Source organism: Tenrec ecaudatus, chromosome 13 (assembly GCF_050624435.1).
Source record: "Tenrec ecaudatus isolate mTenEca1 chromosome 13, mTenEca1.hap1, whole genome shotgun sequence".
Lineage (NCBI taxonomy): Eukaryota > Metazoa > Chordata > Mammalia > Afrosoricida > Tenrecidae > Tenrec > Tenrec ecaudatus.
The window spans coordinates 104,809,646-104,834,993 of NC_134542.1; the positions used below are offsets into that span (position 1 = coordinate 104,809,646).

At 37.3% G+C, this 25,348-nt stretch overlaps 1 protein-coding gene across 1 annotated transcript in view; it reads left to right on the plus strand.

Moving 5' to 3' along the window:
* UGGT1 (UDP-glucose glycoprotein glucosyltransferase 1) overlaps positions 1–25,348 on the plus strand; it is a 180,414-nt gene that overhangs the window by 59,657 nt on the left and 95,409 nt on the right. Inside the window, exons 9-14 of the mRNA XM_075529977.1 lie at positions 3,054–3,154; positions 4,335–4,434; positions 5,547–5,607; positions 14,795–14,886; positions 16,482–16,632; positions 20,817–20,936. Of these exons, the coding sequence (XP_075386092.1) occupies positions 3,054–3,154; positions 4,335–4,434; positions 5,547–5,607; positions 14,795–14,886; positions 16,482–16,632; positions 20,817–20,936 (625 nt within the window). The remainder of the gene's footprint in view (positions 1–3,053; positions 3,155–4,334; positions 4,435–5,546; positions 5,608–14,794; positions 14,887–16,481; positions 16,633–20,816; positions 20,937–25,348) is intronic.

The following is a 25,348-nucleotide window of genomic DNA, read 5'->3' on the forward strand; positions in this document are numbered from 1 at the left end:
TCAATATACTGCTGAAATTGTTGAATGATCTTCAGAAATACTTGGCTTTCATGTAATATCAATGGTATTCTATAGGTTGAGCATTCTGATGAATCCCCTTTCTTTGGAATGGGCACAAATACCAACCTCTTCCAGTCAGTGGGCAGCTAGCTATCCTTCCAAATTTCCTGGCAGAGACAAGTGAGTGCTTCCAGTGCTTCATCAGTCTGCTGAAACATTTCACTTGGTGTTCCCTCAATTCCTGGCTAATTCATTCAGTACAGCTTGACTATCTTCCCTTATTACCACTGGTTTTTGCGTGTGCTGGAGTGCCCTCTAGTTCGTTTTGGTACAGTGACTGTGTACTTTTCCATCTTCTCTTGATGGCTAACTGCATCATTCAATATTTTGCCCATAGAAGCTTTCAATATTGCAACTTGAGGCTTGAAAAAAATTTTTTTTTAGTTCTTTCAGTTTCAGATATGCTGAGTTTGTTCTTCCTTTGATTTTCTAATTCTAGGTGTTTGCACGTTGCATTATACTTGACTTTGTCTTCTCAAGCTGTCCTTTGACATTTTTATTCAGCCCTTTGACTTCATCCATTCTTTCATTTGCTTTAGCTACTCTACTGTTAGGAGAAAGTTTCAGAGTCACTTTTGACACCCACATTGATCTTTTTCTTTTGTTTTTAATGACACCTTGCTTTCATTACAAATGACGTTTCTGATGTCCTCCCACAGTTCATCTTCAGGTCGTCTGTCATTAGTGCTCAATGTGTCAAATTTGTTCTTGAAATTCAGTTGGGATAGACTGGTGGTTGTAGTTTGACCTTGTAGAATTGTTTGAATTTTCTTCAGGTTTATCCTGAACTAACATGAACAATTGATGGTTTCACAGTCAGCCCCTACCCTAGTTTTAGCTGCTGATATTAAGCTTCTCTCTTGTCTTTTCCCACAAATGTAGTCAGTTTGATTTCTGTGTATTCCATCTGGAGAAGTCTGTGTGTATAGTCACCTTTTCAATTCTTCCAAAAAAGGTATTTTCTATGAGGAAGTCGTTGGTCTTGCAGCATTCTATTATGTGATTGCCAACTTCATTTCTATTACTAAGACCATATTTCCCAATTCCTGTTCCTTCATCTTCCTCCCTATCAGGGGAAGCCAGCCCCTAACACATCATTATGGGTCCGGTAGGCGCAATTGTACAGCGATAATAAGTAAAGATTATAGTAAAGTTACAGAGAGCATGAGAGATAGAAGAGAGATATGGAAATAAATGGAGTCAGACACAATTCATGGTAGCATGCTCACCTCAGCCCTGCTTGGTGGTCCACGTGGAGGGAGAGAGATAATCTTTAATGCTAGCCCAGGCTTTTATATTCTCTGGGGACATGCAAGCCCCCTAATTACTGGTGAGGACATATATCATAGGAAGGGTTTGTGCTATAGGTTATAGAGCAATGAGAGGGGGTGGTCTAGGGAAATACACGCAATAGGAAGAGGAGGGATTGGGGGGTATACATGTGACAAGATGGGCGAATTCCAGATTCAGGATGGCAGCCTAACCTTGGTCATCCTTGGATGGGTTTGACCTCTCTAGGGTCTCCTACAAGGAAACAGACAACCACTATCCTTATCAGAAGGGAGTGGACCCTACTTGTTGTGGGCTAAACAGTGGTGACTGCTTGCTGTGGATGGCTGATAGCTCTTATGGAGAATGACCCCTGATCTACTCCTGATGACCTCCAAGTGTATAGTCAGTCATTCACAAGCAGCTAAGTTTGGCACATATTTGGGGGAGACAACTTGGGAGAAATCCTTCTGTTCTCCCCCCTCAACTTTTGCATTGTAATCACCAATAATTATCAATGCATCTTGATTTTTTCATTCCTAGCTTTTGTGATTGATGCATAAATTTGAATAACAGTTGTATTGTTTGAATTTTCTTGAAGGCTGGTCTATATAATCATATCGCAGATAGCACTGTATTTCATGATTGATTTTGCGGTATGCTTTTTGACAATGAATGCCATGCCATTCCTCTTGATTGTTTTACTTCTGGCATTGTAAATAATTTGATTTTCTGATTCAAGATGGCCAGTATCAGTTCATTTTAAGACTCACTAATTCCCTGGTGACATAGGAGTTGAACTGCTAACTTCAAAGTCTGCAGTTTAAACTAGCAGCTGCTCTATAGGAGAAATATGGGGCTTCCTACTCTAGTAAAGAGTTAGTCTCAGAAACTTATAGGCAGTTCTTCCCTGCCCCATGGTGTCTCTATGCATAGACATTGACTTGCTTGCAGTGAATGCCCAAGATATAGATATTTATGAGTTCCGTTTCATTTTTGACCATTTCCAGTTTTCTAGATTCATACTTCACAGATACCAAGTCCCAATTATTAGCAGATTTTTGCAGCTGTTTCTCCGTATTTTGAGTCATGCCCCATCAGCAAATCAAAATCTCACAGGCTCCACTCTCACAGGCTTTTGATGAACTCACATCACCATGGTGTGGATCTTTTATTTTATGAACTATATTTACTAGTTACCTGAATTGTCTCCTGTTACCATGGTTCTGAATCTTCAAACCAGAGGTGTTTGGTTAAGTCACTCTGTGACTTACTGTGTATATGGATAATGTACATGCATGCACACACATACTTGTATTACCATATGCCTATAGATATTTCTGTCCAGCTCCTTATTTTTATAGCTGTATATACTCATATGGTAATCGTTCCTGTTGTTGCAAAAAAGTTTAGAGGATACTGTAACATATGCTGATGTGTTCACCACCCAGAATTGAAAGTTACTGCATTACTTGCAGGAAACACCATTTTAATTAAAGGGAGAAGAAGGCAGTAAAATAGATAAGGTTTCAGTCTTTTTTGTTCTCTCCTCTAAGTCTCCTCTTCCTGCCTACCATGTGCTATAATATTTTGAATAATTATATTCAGATTTGCATAATGTAAACAATTACCTCGGATTGAGAAGGGAAAATCATGATAATAACCCCTTTTCAAGTGTGTTCTGAGAAATAAAGGACAGGTGAAATAATGACTTTGTCTTTTAGAGATCTGCACCCTGCTCTGAACGGACAGTTGAAAGAATTCAGAAAGCATCTTGTGGAGAGCACCAATGAAATGGCACCTTTAAAAGTCTGGCAGTTGCAAGGTAGTGGAAGTGTATAGAAAGCCCTTGCTTACATGTTGGTTATTTGTGATTTTAAAAAAATCAAATAAAAATGTTATTTTATATGTTTACATAATCATAAGATGCCCACAGATTTTAAAGACATAGCTGTTAATTATGGTTAATCACAGAAGAAAGAAAGCACTTCTGTGGACAGATAATATAAGTGAAACATTAGATCATTTCCATAAGCAGGTATCTCTTGAAGTATTTTTGTCTTCGTTTCTAGAAGTTTACAGTTATACAACATATTGACTACTGAAGGCATGTAAACATAGCAAGGCTTTGTAATTCTTTTCTGTTCCAAAGAACTCCCTGCCATCGAGTAGAGTCTGCCTCACTGTGAGCCTGCAGGTCAGGGGAGAACTGCCCTGTGGGTCTCCCAGACCAGCCCTCTTCCAGATAGAAAGCTGTGCATTTCTCCTGAGGATAGACTGAGGATGACCTTTCGCTTAGCAGCTCACTGGGTAGCCAGTACATCACCACAGCTCCTCATTCAAAGACTTGAAAAGCCTGATTACTGTGTATAGTTTTTAGTATGCTGTAAAATCAGAACAGATATGGGCTTAATTTAATGTCAGTTAGTGTGAAGTGTTGGTGGTTCAGTGCTAGACTTCTCACCTTGATGGAATCCCTGGTGTGATTCCTGGCAACTGTTCCTCATGTGCCACTACCCATCTGTCACTGGAGACTTGTGTGTTGTTATGATGCTGAAGATGTTTTAATGATGCTGCCACACTAAGGTGGACTAGTAAGAAAGGCCTACTGATCTGCTTCTGAAAATTAATCAATGAACACTGTATTGATCCTAGTAAATCTATTCACAACCCAGTCATGGCTATGACACAGGCTCTGGCAGTGTTCTCTTCCTGTATGGATTGCTTTGCCAGGAGACAGGTGGCGGATTTGACAGTAGTTACCAAGAAAGGTGTTACGATGTGACCTTATGTGTAAGCCCTCAGAGTAAGGAACTGTTAACTATGTGTAATTTAGGGAGCTGTGAAGCGAATACAAACTGAAATTAGACAAAGGTTACCCTTTCTGATGGTTGCATTCTAAGTCATTGTTAATTACTCTGAAAATAGCTGGAAATGTGTAGTCTTTTCTTTTGTTTCATTGCACTAGATTAATGCACTTTAAATTATATTCAACATTATTGCAGATCTAAGTTTCCAGACTGCTGCCAGAATCCTCGCTACTCCTGTTGAGTTGGCTTTGGTGGTCATGAAGGACCTTAGTCAAAATTTCCCTACCAAAGCCAGGTAATGCCGATAAAAACTAGAGAAGCTCTCCTTAGCATAGTGACTCAATTACATGTATCCGGTATGCAAATGAGGTAATTGTGTAGGAAAATTCTCAGAACTAAAAACCCTGTATTGCTATTCCTGCTGCCAGTACTTCTAATAGTATTGTCTTTGTGAAAAAAATAAGCCGACACATTTCATGGCCTAAGAGATTTATTATTGTTATGTTGCTGGCCCTGCCATTTATTGTTTGTATGACCTTTGCAATGAACTACCTGTTTCAGCATCCTGACAAATAAAACGGGAATAGTATTATCTTTCAGGATTGGACGCATTAACAAAATATAATGTATGTACATGTATTATCTGAAGTCTAGCACAGATTTTCCTCTATGAAGGATTTTATACACATTTAGCCTCGTATGAAACAGGCGAAATGATTTATTCATAGCGACAGAAGAATATATTGAGTGCATGCAGGTTTCTTACATTGCTTTCAACTGCTGCCTTTTGGGGCAAAATTGTTTTACAAGTCAAATTTAGAAGCTAATGATATAATTGATTCTAATTTTTTTCTTGCTTTACAAAAGTGATTTTTGGCTTCTAGCATGAGATGAGAATTATGTAAATATATTTGCTTGTTAGTCTATGTAATACTTTTTTTATATTCTTAAATAGGACTGACAGTCATATAGTAAAATCTCATTTAGTCTTTATGCTATTTGAAAAGATATATGAAGAATTCTACCTCTGCTTTGAGAACTTAAATAAAATAAACACAGTGTTGATTTAGTTTATTTAAACGCATCTTTAATCCTTGGAACACTAGAGATGATTTATAAGAATAGAGTTCCAGATATTAAACAAAGAATTCAGAATCAACTGCACTTTCTTTAAAATGCTGCTGCTGCTGTTAGTTTTCTTTGATGTTGTATCTTGTAGTAATGGAAAGGCACAGCTTAGGTGAAATGAGCTTATACTGATTGTAAAGACTTAAGTGTTTTTCCATTTAGTTTTTATAATCTGTTTGCAACATATATAATCTGTTTCACACTTAAATATCAGAAAACAGCAGAGTATCTATATCATATATTAAACTAAGCACCAATTATAATTTTTTACTTTCTTAGAGCCATAACGAAAACAGCTGTGAGTTCAGAACTAAGGACTGAAGTTGAAGAGAATCAGAAGGTAATTACCAATGGAAAATACCAGCATTTTTGTTTTGTGTTATGTCCGAATGAGAAAATCCGCATTAAACCAGAACTCTCTAACAGTGCTACTCTCTTTTTAATCAAAGGTAGCAAATCTGGATTGATTTTTGTAATCTTCCATATAGTTTTTTATTTTCTATCAGTTGAATTTAACTATAATTGAGAGTCAAATGGTGCTGCCATGTTGGTCAGAAATGCCACCCACTATCAGATTCCTCTTCCCAGAGGTGTAGCCACTTTCAATTCTTAGCTGATACACACACACACACACATACACACACACACACACACACACACACACACACGTTTTATTGTGGTTTGTAGGAATGTTGTTGACCTAAGCCGATTATTTTGATATTTATCTCCAGACAATTGATATGTTTGCATTGGTTCTTTGTTTTCAGTTTCAGATCTTATGTGTAATGGCTTCCTAGTTTGAAGATGAGTTTAATTTTCTTTCCTACTTACAACATTCCATCATTACTGTCTATAAGCACTTTTCCTGTCTTACCTTCCTAATATTTTTAGGTTATTAATTTTAGAGGGAAATAAATAATTATACTATTATTATGTGCAAAGCCATTTACAGCTCATTTGTAATGACTCTTTTCATGCTCAAATTTGTTTTCCCTAAAGTTAATAAATATCTTATTTTTCATTTGCTGCTTTGTCTGTACATTGTAATTCAATGTACAACTTTCCTGTGATTATCAAAATACATTTCAGGTTCAGATGTGTCAGGGAACCTATCATTTTCTGATCTGTTTTAATATGTACTAATTTCTCTTTATGCTTAGTGTATGCCAGTCATCCTGTAACCTTCTTTTTACTTCTAGATTGTGTCCCCAGTGTTGTGAATTCTATGCCTTCTATGTTTACTCCCTTATTTTGAAGTATGTATCATTTTGAATCCTTGAGAGAAAAGTTGCATCGGAAACAAGACTCTACAAAATAAAATTTTTTCTTCAATTCTTGATTTTAACCTGATAGAATTTGAGGCTGGGAGTCTGTCCTATAGAAATCATGAGGTTTTTAGAGGGAAAATTTGGAGGGATTCCCTGGCGGTGTAGTGGTTACACATTGGCCTGCAGTCTGCATGGTCAGCAGTTCAAAACTACCAGCATCTGCTCAGGAGAAAGACGGCTTTATTCCTATAAAAAGTTACAGTCTTTTAATACCATCGGTGGTCACTATGAATCAGCATTGGCTGGATGGCAGCGAGTTTGGTTTTTAACATTTTATTGCTTTTTGGAATTTTCAAAGTGTATTAAAAGGATGATCAAATGACAGAGTTTTAACCATTTCAGTCCGTCCTGTCACTTTATCTGCTATGATTGTCTCTCCTATTCCTCAATTATGGTCAGAGGGAAATCACCAGAGACTTACTCTCTGTGTAGTTCCTGTGAGTGTATTTTGGGCTTCCACTGTTACAGCCTTCTGCAAACTAGAATTTCACAATTTAAGCTCGTATGTCATTCCACACTGTGGATTTGTATGATATCAGTTACATCCTTGAATCACAGAAGTTGTTGTACTTCTTCCATGTGGGCTTTGTTGACATCTTACTTAGATGGTTGCTCGTTTGAAAATAACCCTTTAAGAATCCAGATGCTATCCTATCTGATTCTTGGGCACCATCTCATTTCTTCACCACACATTGCTATTGCACCCATATCTTCCATGTTTCCTTCATGAGGACAAGTACTGAGTAATGACATGTCATTAGAACTACTTGTTCTTAGGTTGGAGCTAGAGTTAAATGTAAGCCCCACATCCATTCATAAATCTGTTTCCTATCTGCTTCTGGTTCACCTTAGAGACATCTTTGTCATTTTATGGTAGAGCAGTGGTTCTCAACCCTCCTAATACCGCAACCCTGTAAGATGGATTCCTCATGTTGTGATGACCCCCGAACCATAAAATTATTTCCATTGCTACTTCATAACTCCAATTTTGCTACTGTTATGAATCAGGCAACCCCTGTGAAAGGGTCGTTTGACACCCCCCCTAAAGAGGTCATGACCGACAGGCATCTTATTGATCATCTCCCTGGAGCATATGGTTCTTTGGCTTATAGTGCCATTGATTTAGCTCATGGTAATGTATTTAACCCTATAATGCTGGAATTATTAATTTCAGGAAAATTTTTTTGTTTTTATTCTTTACTTTCGGTAATCAACATATATAATATATTTTATATATTATATATATAATATACATAACAACCAAAATATATTTTAAAAATATAAAATTTGCGATGTTTTAAAAATGTAACCAAATTGTCACATCTGTCCATGGATTTATAATGCAAGAATAAAAAAATGCACCTTCATTTCTATATTTTTCATCTTATTTTATTATTAAATTAAAAACAAACTGAAAACTTATTGTATTTATAAAATATAATACAACATTTATTTGTTTATAATTTTAGTTAGTGTGAAATTGAACAAAATAGTTTTTTTCTTTTGTGAGACAAAGATGAACTTTGCCTTTGCTGCAGAAAAATACTGGTGCACTCTTGCAATTTACATTTTTGCTTCTCCCTCTGTTTGCGATCTCAGGGTAATGGTAAAGACCATCCAAACAGGTATTTCTTCCAGGGATACTTATTTTGGCAGGACTCTTCTCTTTTTTTTTTTTTTTAATTTTATCAATTTATTAGGGGCTCATACAATTCTTATCACAGTTCATACATATACATACATCAATTGTATAAAGCACATCTGTACAGTCTTTGCCCTAATCATTTTTTTCTCCTCTATTTCTTTTTTTATATTTTATTAGGGACTCATACAACTCTTATCACCATCCATACATATACATACATCAATTGTATAAAGCACATCCATACATTCCCTGCCCCAATCATTCTCAAGGCATTTGCTCTCCACTTAAGCCCCTTGCATCAGGTCCTCTTTTTTTTTTCCCCTCCCTCCCCTTTCTCCCCTCCCTCATGTGCCCTTGGTAATTTATACATCGTTATTTTGTCATATCTTGCCCTATCCGGAGTCTCCCTTCCCCCTTCTCTGCTGTCCCTCTCCCAGGGAAGAGGTCACATGTGGATCCTTGTAATCAGTTCCCCCTTTCCAACCCACTCACCCTCCACTCTCCCAGTATCGTCCCTCACACCCTTGGTCCTGAAGGTATCATCCACCCTGGATTCCCTGTACCTCCAGCCCTCATATGTACCAGTGTACAGCCTCTGTCCTATCCAGGCCTGCAAGGTAGAATTCGGATCATGGTAGTTGGGGTGAGGAAGCATCCAGGATCTGGGGGAAAGCTGTGTTCTTCATCGGTACTACCTCGCACCCTAATTAACCCATCTCCTCTCCTAAACGCCTCTATGAGGGGATCTCCATTGGCCGACACTTGGACCTTGGGTCTCCACTCTGCACTTCCCCCTTCATTTAATGTGGTATATATAGACACATACATACACACACTTATATCGTTGTTTTTTTTTGCATGATGCCTTATACCTGGTCCCTTGGCACCTCGTGATCGCACTGGCCGGTGTGCTTCTTCCATGTGGGCTTTTTTGCTTCTGAGCTTGATGGCCGCTTGTTCACCTTCAAGCCTTTAAGACCCCAGACTCTTCTCTTTTTGTTAGCAAACTGCTAGTAGAAGGTCTGCATCTTTTTGTTGGTCTATTGCTTTTTCCTTCAAGAAGAAGAGCTTTGGCGATGCTCATTTTGAACTCTTGCAGATTTTTGATTTTTTTAAAATTGAAACTGAAGGCTCTCACAGTCTCTACGATAAAGTAGCCAAGAGTTCACAACAGTCACATCTATTAAATGAAAGAATAATTTGTGATAATATTTTTTTGATCTGATGTGAATTCTGTACTTTGCAATTAGCAAGTCAATCAAATCAAGCAGTTTACCCCAAAATTGCTCAAGTTCCTGGCTACTCAGTGCAAGAGGTTAATTGGGATTTTGCTGGATTGCATAAAGATTTGATTGGTCGACAATATGAGTAATGAGATCCTTCGAGAAAAAAAATATCTAAAATATTCAACAGGACATTTTACTACCCCAGAAGAATCTATTTGTCCTAACCATTTGGGCAGAGGTCTAGTTGTACCGTCTCCAGAAATGTGCCCCCAAAGAGGAATTCGATTTCTTGATGTAGATGGCTTTGAACTTATAGTTACTGGAATTGATTCTTCAACTTCAACAACTGAGGTTTCTAACTCATCTTCACTAGTGTTATCATTACTAACTACGAGGTCTTCTAATTCATCCAAATCAGAATAATTGGGTGTATATTCACTTCCTATTATAGGGAAAAATAAATATTGTTATCAAAATAGTTTGAATAGCAATATAATTAAATTTTTATATTGTAAAATCAAAAATTTTAAATATAATACACATGTTATTTATCAATTTCATCCATATTAGCATCTGGTTCCTTGTCTGAGTCTGTACCACTTCCATCTAGGTCATAAATTACCCATTTTCCATAAAAGAAATCACAATCCATGCTGTGGTAATTTTTGTCACTGTTGCTTCAAAAGACGAATGTAACGAAGTCATTAGATTTTGAAAAAACGGAAATATTTAATAAATATGTTTTTTATGAGTATTACAACTATGACATAAAACTATAGTTTTATGAACATATACAAAATATCAACACTAAAACTTCACTAGATTGAAAATTATCATAAAATGCACTCAACGCCAACAACCACTTAACCTCAAGTGCACAATTGGTCAAACGTGCCACTAGTCAAGCGTTTTGCCGCTAAAATGCGTGACTGGCGGTGTGCATTTGTACTAGTAAAGTGTGACGGATTCATCTACATCGTCGTCGGCTCCAAAAGCTTTATAATTCTGTACCAGACACGTTTTAATTATATGTTATGAAAACATAGCACTCGACATTATAGGGTTAAAACAGAATTGAGACAGGGAGATTAAACAAGTGTAGGCTAACTATAAATTGCAATATATTATTATTTTTTTAGGTGAGCATGTACACAGTGAATTAGGTCCTCGTTTAATAACTTTAACACAAATTGGTGACATTGGTTATTATGTGTATGATGTGTCTCATTATTTCCAGTCCGTGTGTTCTTTTATTAGTGAGCTAATTACTATTCTACACCCTAGTTTGGTACATTGTGCCTGGGATCTTAAAAGTTTTCAAGCAGCCGCCTAAGCTAGGACTCTCAGTCCCTATCATCTGGAATACAAGAGAATGAAGGAAATCGGTCAGAGCCTCGGTAGAAACTAGTCTGCAGGACTAAGAGCCCACAAGAACCATGCCTCTTCTCAGCTGAGACCAAAACTACATGGTGTCTCCTTTCCACTACTCTGACCAGGAACACAGTAGAAGGTCCCAGTTAGAACTGGAGAAAAACAGCAAAACCAACCCCCCCCCCAAAAACAAAACAAAACAAAAAATTCACGCACTTACTGCCCTAAAGCATCCTTTTGACTTTGAGCTATAATCATTCCTGAAGGTGATCTTTAGGCCAAATAATAGATGAGACTCTAAAATGAAAGAATCTCAAATGTGAGTAATATATCCCTTAAAGACCAGAACAATCAACAGTTACCTAAAAATCAAGATGTGTAGTCAAGGAGTGTAGAACATTAACTTTATGAACCGTGCTTTGTCAATTGACTAAATTATCCCATAAGACTATGGTTCTAAGACCTTCACCCCAGTAAAATAACTCCATGAATTGTTTGGATATGTCTAGGAAGCATCCATAACTGTGCTCCCATCTGCTTTATCTTATCTATGGATATACAGCAGATGTATGTACATATGCCCTGGGGGTGCTGTAGTCAGGTGTTGGACAGCTAACTTGTAAGGTTATCAGTTACTCTGCTCCTATAAGCATTTAACTTTGGGAAGCCTGTATAGGGTTGTTTGAGTTGGGATTGACTTGATGACATTGTGTTTTTGGTGGTTTTTAATATATATACATTTACAACCATACTCATTTTTGAGCTTTTATTTGAGACCTGTTTTCTTTCTGGAATTTTCTAGGTTCTTTTCTTTGATCCTAATAATCTGAAATTTCACAGCGTTTTGCTTGGTGTGAATTTTTTTCCCCATCTCTGTAGTGTCTGGTTTTGGTGAAACTCAAAAGATTCAGTGCCATCAAGTTGATACCCAGGCTCATCATTATGGGAGTAGAAAGTCTCCTTTCTCCCTCAGAATGGCCGGCAGTTTTTAACTGCGGACCCTGCAGTTAGCAGTCCAGTGCATGGCCACTGCGCCACCAGGACTCTCACTTCTGAAAAAGCTGTGTTGGTCAGCATGGGGTATCTTCCTAAAGTATTCATTGCAATTTATTCCCTCTTGTGCCTATCTCCTTTTTCCCTAGAAATCTTTTAGTTTAGTTGTTAAACTTCTACTAGTCTAGGATAGTTCTATTTTTTATTTTCTACTTTTTGGCCATTTTTGCTTTACTTTCAAAAGAAGATTTTCAATCCATTTGTTGAAGTTTGTCCTTTGGTTGTTAAAACTAATTTTCAAGGGTTTTTATTGTTCTTTTTAATCTTGGACTTTATTTCTGTTATCTCTATGAAGATAGTAGTGAGTACCTCAGTGTTTTCCACTTTCTTCAATTGCCTTTTATGTTGTCTTGATCTTTTAGTTTTAATATTAGAGCCTGCCTCAGGTATCACGTGATCCTTGCTTCCTTCCCTAAATTTAAGAGTGAAGCATTAGAAAGCTGATTGGAGAGTGCCAGGTACAGATACTTCCTAAGAACTCCATCCACCGCGTATACAAATTGTTCCTCTGCAGCGGATCTGATTCCTTCGAAGAAAACACCTTCTAACATTCTGCCTTCGGGGAGGAGTCCGACTACTGGAGTTGAGGAAGTAACGTCAGGAAGAGAATTTGGTCACCTGGAGTTAGTCTCCTTGTCCTCAGTCAGGCTCAATTTCCTGTACTTCATAGGTCTACTCTAATCCTTTCAAGGAATGCACTTCCAGCTTTTCTGGACTAGGGATTGGGTAAGAAGGTGGCAGTAGTCATTTGGCTGTGTAACACTGACTTCAAGTTATTCTCTTGTTTTTACCAATCCTTCTCATTCTTGAGACCCTTCTGTTATCAGTTCCTGAGCCTTTGGGGGAAGTTACACGATAACTTTTCTTATTTGTTGCCTTTATCCATTTTGCAGCCAACTACTCAGCTTTCTTTTTGGATGCTTAAAGAAAATAAATACTTGTGTTCTTTTAAGACAATGTTAACTTCACTTCAGATTTTCTTAGTCTTCATGTTTAAAGTATTAGTTAATTAAATCTTAGAAGTAAGTGAATTAAATATTTATTAATTTTTAAAAAGACCAATGTAAAGAGTCATGTAGTTAGTTTTAGCTTCCAGAGCAACACTACGTAATAGTTACCTTAAATTTAGGACTTGACCCCTAAAGAATCTTAAAATAACAGTGTTTTTGGGGGGGAGGTTGAAGAAAGCAATAAAATACAGAAACATAAAGTACATTCATAAAGTATGCAGATTCTAAATATTTAGTGTCATGACTTTTTTTTTCTTAAAGTGTTGTTGTCCTCTAGACCCAGAAGCTGGCGTGCACTGTATTTAACACTCCACAGAGGCGGTACTTTCTTAGAGTGAAAGGTGCTGTACATTTCTTCTCATGAGTGGACACCGTTTCCATCTCCCATGTAGGACAGTCCAGCTCTCAGTGAGACAACTCTCCATCATCCTTTGCTCTTGCTCCTTACTTAATCAGACAAGACACAACAGCCAGTAACCGTATTGCGTTGTTGTCTCTTCCTTTCTCTTTTATTGCTTGCTTTCTGATAAATTTTATATACGCACCAGGTCATACACAAGGGGACTTCAGAAAGCTTATAGAAAAATTCCATGATCTTTTACTTCCATTTTCCATGTGAACTTTTTGATGCCCCAGTATAGAACAAAACATTTGCCAATGCAATAATTTTATTTGTACAATTCAAGACATTAATTTTATTCACTATGTTGTCCAACTTTTTCCAAACCTTCCCACTATCATTAACAGAAATACAGCGACCCAATCTCTCCTTACATCGCTGAATTTTTTCTTAAAAAAGAAGTCACTTATCCAGCAAACATCTTAAAGCAGTATTAAATGTCAAGCTTTATGTCATTGGGTCCACTGACTACTGGGAATGGAAGGGACTCATCGTCCTCCTACCCCTGAGGAACTAAGGATTGAGTTCTGACATTAGTGTCTCTCAGGTTTTTTCTTTCCCCTATTATGTGGATTAGTTCTCTTGGTGCAGAATTTATCAATAACAGTTCCAGTGTCCTTTGAGAGAAAGAGGGATTGAATAGAGAGGGTATGGCATTGAGGAGATAGAAAACACAGTCAAAGCAGTGCTTTCCTTGAGTTAGGTTTGCTGCATGGACTGCAAGTGGTGCAGTCACTTTCGTGCCAAAGTTGCCCAGCGCTTAGAGAAGAACTGCGAAGAGCTCTGCAGAGTTAGGTCTTGCAGGATCTCAGCACAGCAGTTCTGAGTTTCTGAGAGTACCTAATTTTGAAAACGGAAATGAGGTGTGGGATTTTGAAGTCCTTCTAGGCTAGATTCCCTAATGAGCTGAAGCAGCTATTACTTTGGAACAGGTGAGTAATATTTAAAGAAAATTCCACGGACACCAGCTTTATATATAGATTAGAAAGGAAAATCCTAGAGTGGATGCAATATTAAATAGCTGGCTTCCTCCCATCTTTAATATTAAAAAGAGTGAAAATCAGTGTCTTTGGTTATGAGGGAATTCCTTTTTACTTAACAAAGAACACATGTCTTATTTAGAAATGAAATAGAAAGAGTAATACATTATCACAGGATAGAAAGAAACACGTTATTTTTTGTTGTATGCAAATAATACTGGTTTAGTTTGTCCTCTTGTATTAATGAAGCCCCTAGGTGATGCAGATTGGTAATGTGCTTGACTTCTGGCTGAGACTTCTCTTCCAGAGGTGCCTTGGAAGAGAAGTCTGGCTTCTTCCTCCTGAAAAGTCAGCCATCAAAAGCTCTATGAAGCACAGTTCTACTCTGAGAGTAAAGAAGAAATAGGAAATAAGACGATGCAAGAGTCATATATGTACTAGAGCGCAGAAACACTGATATTGTTCTGTTACATATTTTCTTACTGTTCCCTAATAATTAAAAAACATCTTTTAGTATTTCAAAGGAACTTTAGGATTACAGCCTGGAGATTCTGCTCTGTTCATCAATGGACTTCACATTGATTTAGATACGCAGGATATATTCAGGTATGGATCATATTTTTTATTCTATTAAAAGTTTTTCTAGCCATAATATTGCCTTTTTTATTTAACAGTTTTGTTGGCATGTGATACATGTACCATATAATCCAATGATTTAAATACATTAAAAAAAGTTGTGCAGGCATCAACACAATTTTAAAACACCTTATTTTTATGCCCATTATTATTAGCTCTCCCTTTACTTCCCCTGCCATAACCTTAAGGAATTATTAATCTATTCACTGTCTCTATGGATTAACTGTCCTGGATTTCACACAAAGAAAATCATACAAAAAAAAAAACAAACCCCAACGACAACAACAAAATAAAATATAAGAAAATCTCAATTCAAGAGAAAGCAAAAGATAATAGAAATTAGAACGAGTCAAAAGAAACTTTAAAAGAGTCAAAAGGAAATAAATTGATAATATGTTAAATTTTAAACAACCGTTATCTGCAGTAATCTTCTTTTCAATTCACTTCGTTTGAAGGAAAGACTATTCACATCCGTAGTCAATGGAGTTCAGGCTTTCACTGAGCTCTAGAAGGATTTTGGGCTTTCACTGTCAGCTAGAGCCTTCTGCAAACCAGTGGTCAGAATTTAAGCTCTAATACAATTCCCTCCTCAAAGCTGGTATTTTATTATTTATGATCACATGGGCTGATATCCTTCTGTATAGACAATTGACAACTTGTTTTAAGGCAAATCCAAGACATTAGTCTTTCTGACAGGCACCATTTGACTTCTTCACCACACTTTGCAAGATGAAGAGGAAGATTGACATTTTTTGATTGTTGTACTAGTCTGATAATCATAGTTTGAACTAATAGTTTTTTATGGTGAGGAGCATAGCAGAGACATATTTCTTTATTTTACTTTTTAAAATTTCTATTTTGAATTGGTAAAAGTTGACAGAGCAGATCAATTTTCTATTTGTTCCATATCATTTCATTGTAATTCCCACAATGTAACATCCTTCATCCCATTTCCTCCCTGTGTTTCTGTTTGTATTCATAAGTGTTCTGAATTTTGCCCTTGGGTAAATTCTGCCCTTTTGAACTCAACTGGTTGATTAGCCTAAGGAGTGGCTGTGTCCCTGGTGTTATAGTTCCTGTCTTATTCTTGTCTGTTGTCTGACTGAAAATAAGCCATAGGGGTGAGGTCATTTCCAGACCTGAAAGGTGACTGAAGGCCACAGTTGTATTCGGTTCCACCAGTCTTTCTGGCCGGTGAGCTTGGTCTTTTTCTTGATTTTGAGTTTGTTCTGCATTTCCCTCCATAGCTCTTTGGTGTAATCCCTTACAGAGCAATCCGTTGTGATAGCCAGGAGCCATCTAGTTCTTCTAGTCTTTGGGTCATGAGGTGGATGTTTGTATAGTCTGACAGACAACTGGACTAATTATATGCTCGTGTGTTCAGTTTTCTTCACTCTTCTTTCTTTTGGAAGGGGCGAAAATTGTTGAATATTAGCTAACTGCTTAAGAGCTTTTAAGGCCCTGGTCAGTTTTCACCAAAATAGGATGTAGAATATTGTCTTTGTGGCCTATACGATGGTATGAACATATTTTTAAAAGCTTAAAATTAAACAATGTATTTTCAGTTTGTCTGACATCTTGAGGAATGAAGCACATGTAATGGAAGGTCTACACAGATTGGGAATAGAAGGCCTTTCTCTGCATAATGTTTTGAAACTGAACATCCAGCCCTCTGAGGCCGACTATGCAGTAGACATCAGGAGTCCTGCCATTTCAGTGAGTATTCTTTTAATGGTCAATGGTATCTATCTGTGTTACAGTTTAATTTGTCTTTTATGGGAGGTTAAGTTGTTCATACCATCTCCCTTGTTTGCATGAAACCAAGATAAGCAATTGATTATAGGTGTCTATGCTATGCTGGGTTCTCTAGAGAAGCAAAATCAGTGATGCTTATGTGTGTATGTATATACACACACACAACAATTTTTAAAAATTATTTTTTAATCATTTTATCAGGGGCTCATACAGCTCTGATCACGATCCATACTTACATCCATTGTGTAAAGCACATTTGCACAATTATTGCCCTCATCATCCTCAAAACATCCGCTCTCCTCCCAAGCCCCTCACACTAAACGATTTATGTCAAGAAATGGCTCATACATTTGGAGCAGGTGGGGGTTGGGGTTAGTCCTGTTCAAATCAACTTGCTTAGCAGTGGGGGTTGATAAACCTGGAAGCAGGAAGACCACAGGCTGGTTGATGCAAAATCAAACAAGTCCAAGGTTGGCAGTCCACTGATGACTCATGGAATCAGCAAATATATAAATGAATCCTTGATACATGGTATCAATGAGCCTTTGTCTCCTTATGTATAAAAGAGAGTAAAATTTTTTGGTTGTGAGGTAATAATTAGATATGTGCTAGATATATGCCTATCACCTTGTGTGTGTTAGTCTTTTTCTGGTCTGTGGGCTTTGTCCTCCTTTTCTTTAGAGAAATTTTATTGGAAGACACATGTACTATTAATAACCTAGATAATCATTACCTGAGCTCTAACTTGCTGATGTAATGAACTTATTTTGATACATAATATACTACTTTTTTTTCTATTCAAAATATCTTAATTATTAAGACTAAAAAAGTTTAACATAATTAATAACCATGTGACTGATCATTCATATTTAGTGAATTTAACCATTCCATGCTCTTTTATTTTTTTTGGTATGGGGATAAAAACACCTCCTTTGAAGCCTTTTTATATTCCTTCCCAATTCTACTTTTCTCCCTACAGCTAATTTTTCTTTTGAAGTTGAGGTGCATTTTGTTTTCCTTGTTTCATGCTTTTATTCCTTAAGGACACCCACTCTGAACACATTGCCATTGAGACAAGTCTGACTCATTGCAACTGTATAGGGCAGAGTAGAACTGCTCCTTAGGATTTTTGAGATTTGTAAATCTGTTTTGTATTTTGTATATTTAAAAATTTTGCATAAATACCATAGCTGCATTCTTCACCAACTTGATTTTTTCACACATTTATTTTTTAATCATTTTATTGCAGGCTCATGCAACTCTTAGCACAATCCATCCATCCATCCATTGTGTCAAGCACATTTATACATTTGTTGCCATCATCATTCTCAAACATTTTCTTTCTACTTGAGCCCTTGGTATCAGCTCCACAATTTTCCCTCTCCCACCCCCCATGAACCCTTGATAATTTATAAATTGTTATTATTTTGTCATGTCTTACATTGTCGCTGTCTCCCTTCACCCACTTTGCTGTTGTCCGTCTACCATGGAGGGGGTTATATGTAGATCCTTGTGATCGGTTCCTCCTTTCTAGCCCACCTTCCTCTTACGCTCGTGGTATGGCTACTCTCAATATTGGTCCTGAGGGGTTTTTCTATTCTGGATTCCCTGTATTTCCAATTCTTATCTGTACCAGTATACATCCTTTGGTCTAGCCAGATTTGTAAGGTAGCATTGGGATCATGAGAGTAGTGGGGAGGAAGCATTAAAGAACTAGAGGAATTTTCATATATATATTTCAAGACTTAAAGAAGTTGATATGTGAAGATCTAGTTTACCTGTATGCATATATATTTTATAATACATATAGTGCAAAAAGTGAAGCACTTACTACTAACTGTAAGATGGCGGTTTAGATCTACTCAGAGGTGCTTCAGAAGATAGGGTTAGTTTAGTTATCTGCTTCCAAACGTTCTTAACCTTGAAAACCATATGAAACAGCTTTACTCTATACACATGGGTTGCCATGTGTCAGAATTGTCTAACTGCTGCTAACAGTTGCAACAACTCATTAAAAATATATACATATCATTTCCATTGTTATGGTTTAAATCTTGATACCGAAGTGTTATACAGTGAAAAGTCCATCACATACTGTCTAGTTCATCAATCCTCAGAGACAAAAAGCATCATCAAGGTATACTTCCAGGAGTACTATGGGCATGTGTAAGCTAAGATATAGATACATGTTAGCCCGCCGCGGGAGCCCTTAGTGGCCCAGAAGTGAAATGTTCACTTGCTAACAGATTAGCAGTGGGAACCCACCCACAGGGGAATTCCACTCCTCTCAAAGGTCCCTTTGTGAATTGGAGTTAACTCTACTGTAATGGATTTGGTGTGTTTTTTAATCCCTTCAGCCTATTTTATATTAATGATGCATAGTGATACTTCATATTCTTTCCACTTTCCACTGAGTCATAGAAATCATTCCATTTTCAGTGCACAGAGACTTGACTGTGTATTGTAGTTATATGGCTGTCTGTTGTTGGAACATTGTCATCTGTTATTCATTTTTTTCAGCCGTTCACTTAAATAGTTTATTAATCCATTGTGAAATTAGTTGGGGGGTGTTTACATTTCACATCTTCAGTTTATATTCAACAACTTAAAATACTTATCAATACCCTCAATAGCTTTTTCTGCCTATTCCCCTTTGATTTCTCTTCCTCTTCTTGTAGAATACTATCTTCCACTTCTGTCAAGTTCATACATGTCTACCCTTGAGCCTATTGCTCTACCAGTCCTCTTATATCTTCCCCATTCTAAGAACCATTGAAGTTTGTTTTCTGTTATGCAAACCCTTGTCATGTTTTTTCCTTTTCTGACAATGCTCTCACATACTATTTGTCTTTTTGTAATTGCCTAATTGCATTCATTTATAATGTTCTCCAGGGACATCCATGCCATGAGGGGCTTTCCAGTTTTATTGTCCCTTTTCAGTGATGCATAGTATTCCATTGCATGTATGTACTAAAGTTTATCTGTTCTTCTACTGATTGACACTTGGTTGTTTCCATCTTCTTGCTTTTGTGAATAGTGCTGCTGTGACCATGGATGTGAATATATCTGTCCATGCTGTGGCTTTCATTACTTTAGGGATGTCCTCTCTAAGCAAAAAGAGTACCTGGTCATATGTTGATTCACATTATTTTAGTTCCCTTTGGATGAGGCAGTTATAAACTGTGCTGCAATCGGTCCTGTGCACAGGTGCATGTGTATAATAATTTGTGTGGGGTAGAAAATTACAACTGCAATACATGGAGTCTTCAAATTCACTAGGTCTTTTGGTATAAAAGAATTGTTCGAGTCACCAACATTAGGTGAGAGTTCCCCATTGTTTTATATCTTTGCCTATTTTTGAATATTAACATACATTTGAACTTTTGTCAATTCAACGAGTTTGAAATGGGATTATTGTGGTTTTAGTTAACTCATTTCAGGTAAGGTATGAGAAGTCTTTTTAAAAAATTTATTTATTGCCCATCTGGGTTTGTTTTGTAAAATTCATTTTTGTAAATTTCTGTCATATTTTTGACCTATTTTTCTAATGGGTTGTTTGTATTTTCTTATTGCTGTGTTAGATTTTATAATGCATTATGAACACGTCATATATTGGTTTTGCTTGGTTGAAATATCTTCTGTGCTGTGGCTTGTACTTTGTAGCAGCTTCTTTGAGTCATGATCCCAGGATGGGGTCATGTAACTGAATGGAAGGGTGGGTGAAAAAATATTTGGGAACAGTAAAAAGGTCTCTGAATGCACCACAGCCAAAAATTATTCAAAATCAAACATGAAATGAATCCAGATTGTTTTTGGCAGTGCTTGCCTGTATTGCCAATGTTTTGGGTGAAAGGGGTCAGAATAGAAAAAGTTTAGATACTTACATTTGGATAACTCATTTCCACCCGCTGAATTCTCTATTATATCATTTTGAAAATTTTGCTTTCCTATGCAATTCTTTCAGATAACTTTTAAAAATTGTTTTATTAGGGGCTCATACAACTCTTACCACAATCCATACATACATCAATTGTGTAAAGCAGATTTGTACATTCATTGCCCTCATTATTCTCAAAACATTATTCTTTTTATTAGTATTGCATATTTTAGCAGGTAACTAACATTGTGTTTGTTTTTTTCCATAGTGGATTAATAACCTAGAAGTTGATAGCAGATATGATTCATGGCCTTCTAGTCTACAAGAATTGCTTAGACCCACCTTTCCTGGTGTTATCAGGCAGATCAGGAAAAATTTGCATAACATGGTAAGTAAAGCATATTGTCATCCGGCCATGAACCCTTGTTTCTTTCCTGCCCTCTCTTTTACCTTATAATTATCTCTAGAACGTTCACCTCTATCCTTTATTAGGTGCTTCTGCTGCCACTACTACCACTATATAATGGTCTTTATATAACTCTGTAATTAAACTTTGACCCCGAATGAGTTTGAGAAGCAATAGATGATTTTTAGACCTGTGAAATATTACAGCAGTTTTAGAGCTTCTATCAGTATGTAAGAAATATTTTTAATCCTCTTAGGCCTTCTTATTTTCATTTAAGATGAATTGGTACTCATTAAACTACATATTGCTACTATTTTTCTTTCTTAATCCTTAAATTTACTGGTAGTCATTCTAAATAGTAACTAGTCCGAGCTAGTAAGTGAATGGAGGAGCCCTGTTTGCATGGTATGGTAAGTGCTGGACTGCTTACCTTAAGGTCAGTTATTCAGGAGAGCGTAGAGGCAATGCATGTCCATAAAGTTTTACAAATTCATAAACCCTATATGGTATCACTATGAGTAGGAATCGTCTTCATGCAGTGGGTTGGGTTAGGTTAGTAATTACAGGAATCACCAGGCTTGTACATGGTTGATGTTCTCAGTTGCTAATCAGAAGATTGGGGGTTCATGGCCACTGAGAGGTGCTTTGGGAGAAAGCATTGACAATCTGCTGCTGCAGTAAAAGAAAGCAGTCTTTGAAAATCCATGTAAGTAACCATTGACATTTTTCATGTGCAACCGAAACCTCACAGGGTTTCATTCCTTTGTTTCGTAGTTTAGTTAGGAAATCTTAGTTATTTGGCCTAATATTAATATTTTCTGTGTCCTACTTCATTACCCTTTTAAAACTTGCAAGTTGTCATCCAAAGCACATTGATTTTTATTTTCCTGAAGCAAAAGAATAGGAGGACACTGAAATGGAGCTGGTGGCTAATTGCCTCCAAGAGAAAATGCCTTCTTTGTCATGAGGCCAGAAGAACATGATATTCGGCTAATACTGAACACTTTGGTCAAAGAAGTCACTGAAAAGTCTTGATCAAAAGGCGAAAGATGCAGAACAGAATTTCAGTTTCTCATGGCACCTAGAGAAAAAGAAGCTGTACTAACTCCCAAGCTATTCCCCTGATAATCTTTAAGTCTTGAACTGAAAATATATCCTGAACAATATTGAGGTTGGGTTTGATTCATGGTGCTACTGTGTGCAGCAGCATGAAACACTGCTCAGTCGTGGCACCTGACAGTTGCTGTGCTCCCACCGTTGTTGCAGCCACTGTGTGTTAGTCTCCTCAAGGGTCTTCTTCTTTTCTCACTGACACACCTGTTTAGAAAGTATGTGTGCTATTATTTTTTGTTTGTGTTCATAAAACTGATTTTAATAGTTTGTAGACATTTAATTTACATACCATACACTCAATAGTTTTAACATAGTAAAAGGAGGTATGCAATTGTCAGCACAATCAATTTTTTCAGCCGCTTTATTGGCATATAATTCACATATATAATTCATACATAATAATTAATAAGTAGTTAATTTATATTAAGAGTTGTACCTTCATTACCCCAGTCAATTTTACAGTATTTTCTTCAAAACAAAAGAACAATTTCTTCATTCTTATACTTATTATTATTATTCGCTCCTTATGGTCAATGTCCATAAGCCAATTACTGCCTCCATAGTTTGACATATCCCGGGTTTCCTATGAAGAAAACATACCCCAACCACTAACAGTAACCAAAAGAAGCTCCACAGAAAAGCCTCAGGCAGAACAAACGAGGTTAGATTCAACTTAAATACATCAGCCTCGATTCACTTCTCCATGCCCTCTGCTGCTGATAGCAAGGCCGTTCATCTGTCAGAGGTCATTTCCCAGAGGCTCAATGCAATTGGGGACGCTGCCTACTGGATTTGGGGCTTTCACTGTCATCCATAGCTTTTTATAAACTGGGTGCTCTGAATTTGAGCTCTAATACAGGTCCTTCCTCTCATAAAAGACTTTACTATCTACTCCCCTTGGATCACACAGGCTGGTGTGCTTCTGTATCGACTTAGCTGACACTTCACATCTCTAAGACTCCAGACGCATATATCTATGTCTATAGCTATAGCTATCTGTCTATCTATCTATCTATCCATCCATCCATCCATCCATCCATCCATCCATCCATCCATCCATGCATCCATCCATCATAACCAGACACTGTCTGATTTTGTTACCAAACTTTACTATAGCACCCAGATCTTCAGTAATCTCTTCATGCTGGCAAGTATTGAGTAGGGCCACATCATGAGAACTAATTGTTCCTCGCTTAGGGCTTACAATCAAGCTCAAAATCCATTCATATATCTGTGACTTATATATGGCCCTGCTTCACTTCAGAGCCATCATTATCATCTTACTGGGGAATAGTATAAATCATTCCTATAGGGCATATGGTAATTCTGTTGATAGTATCATTCATTTAGCCAGTGGTAAAGAATTTAAAATGCTGTTTAGAAAATGAATGTGCACATGTGTAGTATGGCTTTTTAGACTAAAATACATGGATTGTTGACTTGTACAGATTCGAACTTCAAGTGATTGGACTCTGCACAAGCAATGAGCACTGGAGATAGGGTAGAACTTCCAGTAACACTCATTTCCACAAGCAGAACTATGCCTGTTGGACTAAGATATGCCATAATTATGCAAAGAGAGTATGAAAATAGCAAATATATTGTAGTCTGAAATTGCCAATTAATGAGAGCCTTCCAAGCAGGAGAACTGACTGAAGTCCAGTGACTTCCACATCCACAATCTTGGGCTAGTAGTTAGCTGCTTCTCATACTAGGACATTTCAACTCTAAATCCAAGGGAGTAGTCCACTTTCTTTAATCTGAAGCATGTGCGTTAAGGTAAAGGCCGGTTCACATAATGGGTTTTCCAAATTGGATCCTTCTGGTGTAGCCTGTGAAGGAAGTTATGCACCTTGAAAGGACAGAGTCTCAAGTCAGGTCATGTAAAGCAGTCAGCCTGGGTCACCAAGGGCTAGATAGAAACTTGGTCAAAGGTGCCTGATTAGGAATATCATACAGAGCACCTTTTCTTTGGGGGCCTATATAAGTAATGTTAAATACTTTGCTTGCATTTTTCCCAATGGTCTGTTGCTCCTCTTGATTTACCCAGCACCAGAAGTGAAATCACCTGTTTTGAGACAGAGATTGTCCCTCTACCCCAACTCTTGACTTGAATTTCCATGAAATTTCACTGACTACCTTTGTAGGCGTGTCTGTTGATTTGGGTAACTGTGGAGTCAGGCTATATGGCAGGAACATACTGGTCTTTCCCTCTCCCCCCGTCTAGCTGAGGTGAACGCTTCTTTGAAGAAGTGGTTTTTAAGATGTACAGGGATCAGAAGTACTAGGCAAGCACACCGCCTCATTGCTGGCGCTCTGCATTAGAAGATCACATGACCAGGGAAGGAGGGCCGCCTTTGCCCTGGTGGTTAGCCTTACAACAGTGGTCTCATGTGTGATTGCCCTTTTGTGATTGACTCACTTACTGAGCATAATGGCTTCACACTTAGCACATATAAAAAAGAGAGGTGGCAAATCAGTGTTGTAAAAGTCTGCTTCGCAGAATGTGCAAGACAAAGTTTATCTTCTCTACTTTTTCCATGTTAATCTCATTATTAGCATCTGTCTTCAAAAAAAATCAAACCCACTGCCCTTGAGCTGATTTCATCTCATAGCAACCCTCTATTAGGTTCCGGTGACAGTACATCCTTACAGGAGCAGATTGTTTCCTCAGTGGGGTCACTGGTGTGTTTGAACCGCCAACCTTTCAAAGGCCAGCAATTGCTCAACAGAGCCACCAGTGAAAAAGTTTGTGAAATTATGCTTGCCATATAATAAGTGCTTATTAGGTAGTAGCTATTATTGTGGTATAAGAATTTGGTTCTGAGAGATTTCTTTCCTAAGAAATTTCTTAATTCAAAGTTGTTTTAGGTATTAGCAATTTGGAATATTTAAGCCATGATATTTTTAACCACCTCATTAATTAATCACTTGTATACAAAAGCTGAACTATGAATAAGGAAGACCAAAGAACAATTGATGCATTTGAAATGTGTTGACTTCCAGAAGACAAGGAACTCTGCCTTGGAAGAAGTGCAGGTAGACTGCTTCTTATAAGCCAGAATGGTGAGATTGCTTTTCATGTCCTTTGGGCATGTTATCAGGAGGAAACTGTCTCTGGAGAAGGATTTAGTACTTGGGAAAGCGGAAGTCAGCAAAAGAGGACTTTCTAAAAGCCTGTGAGCTGCCCTAAAGTACTATCACATTGCTCTCCCAGGCCTGAAAAGAGAAGAGTCGTGAAAATAAAAAACACATGGAATCAGTTAATCCCGTGGACTAGA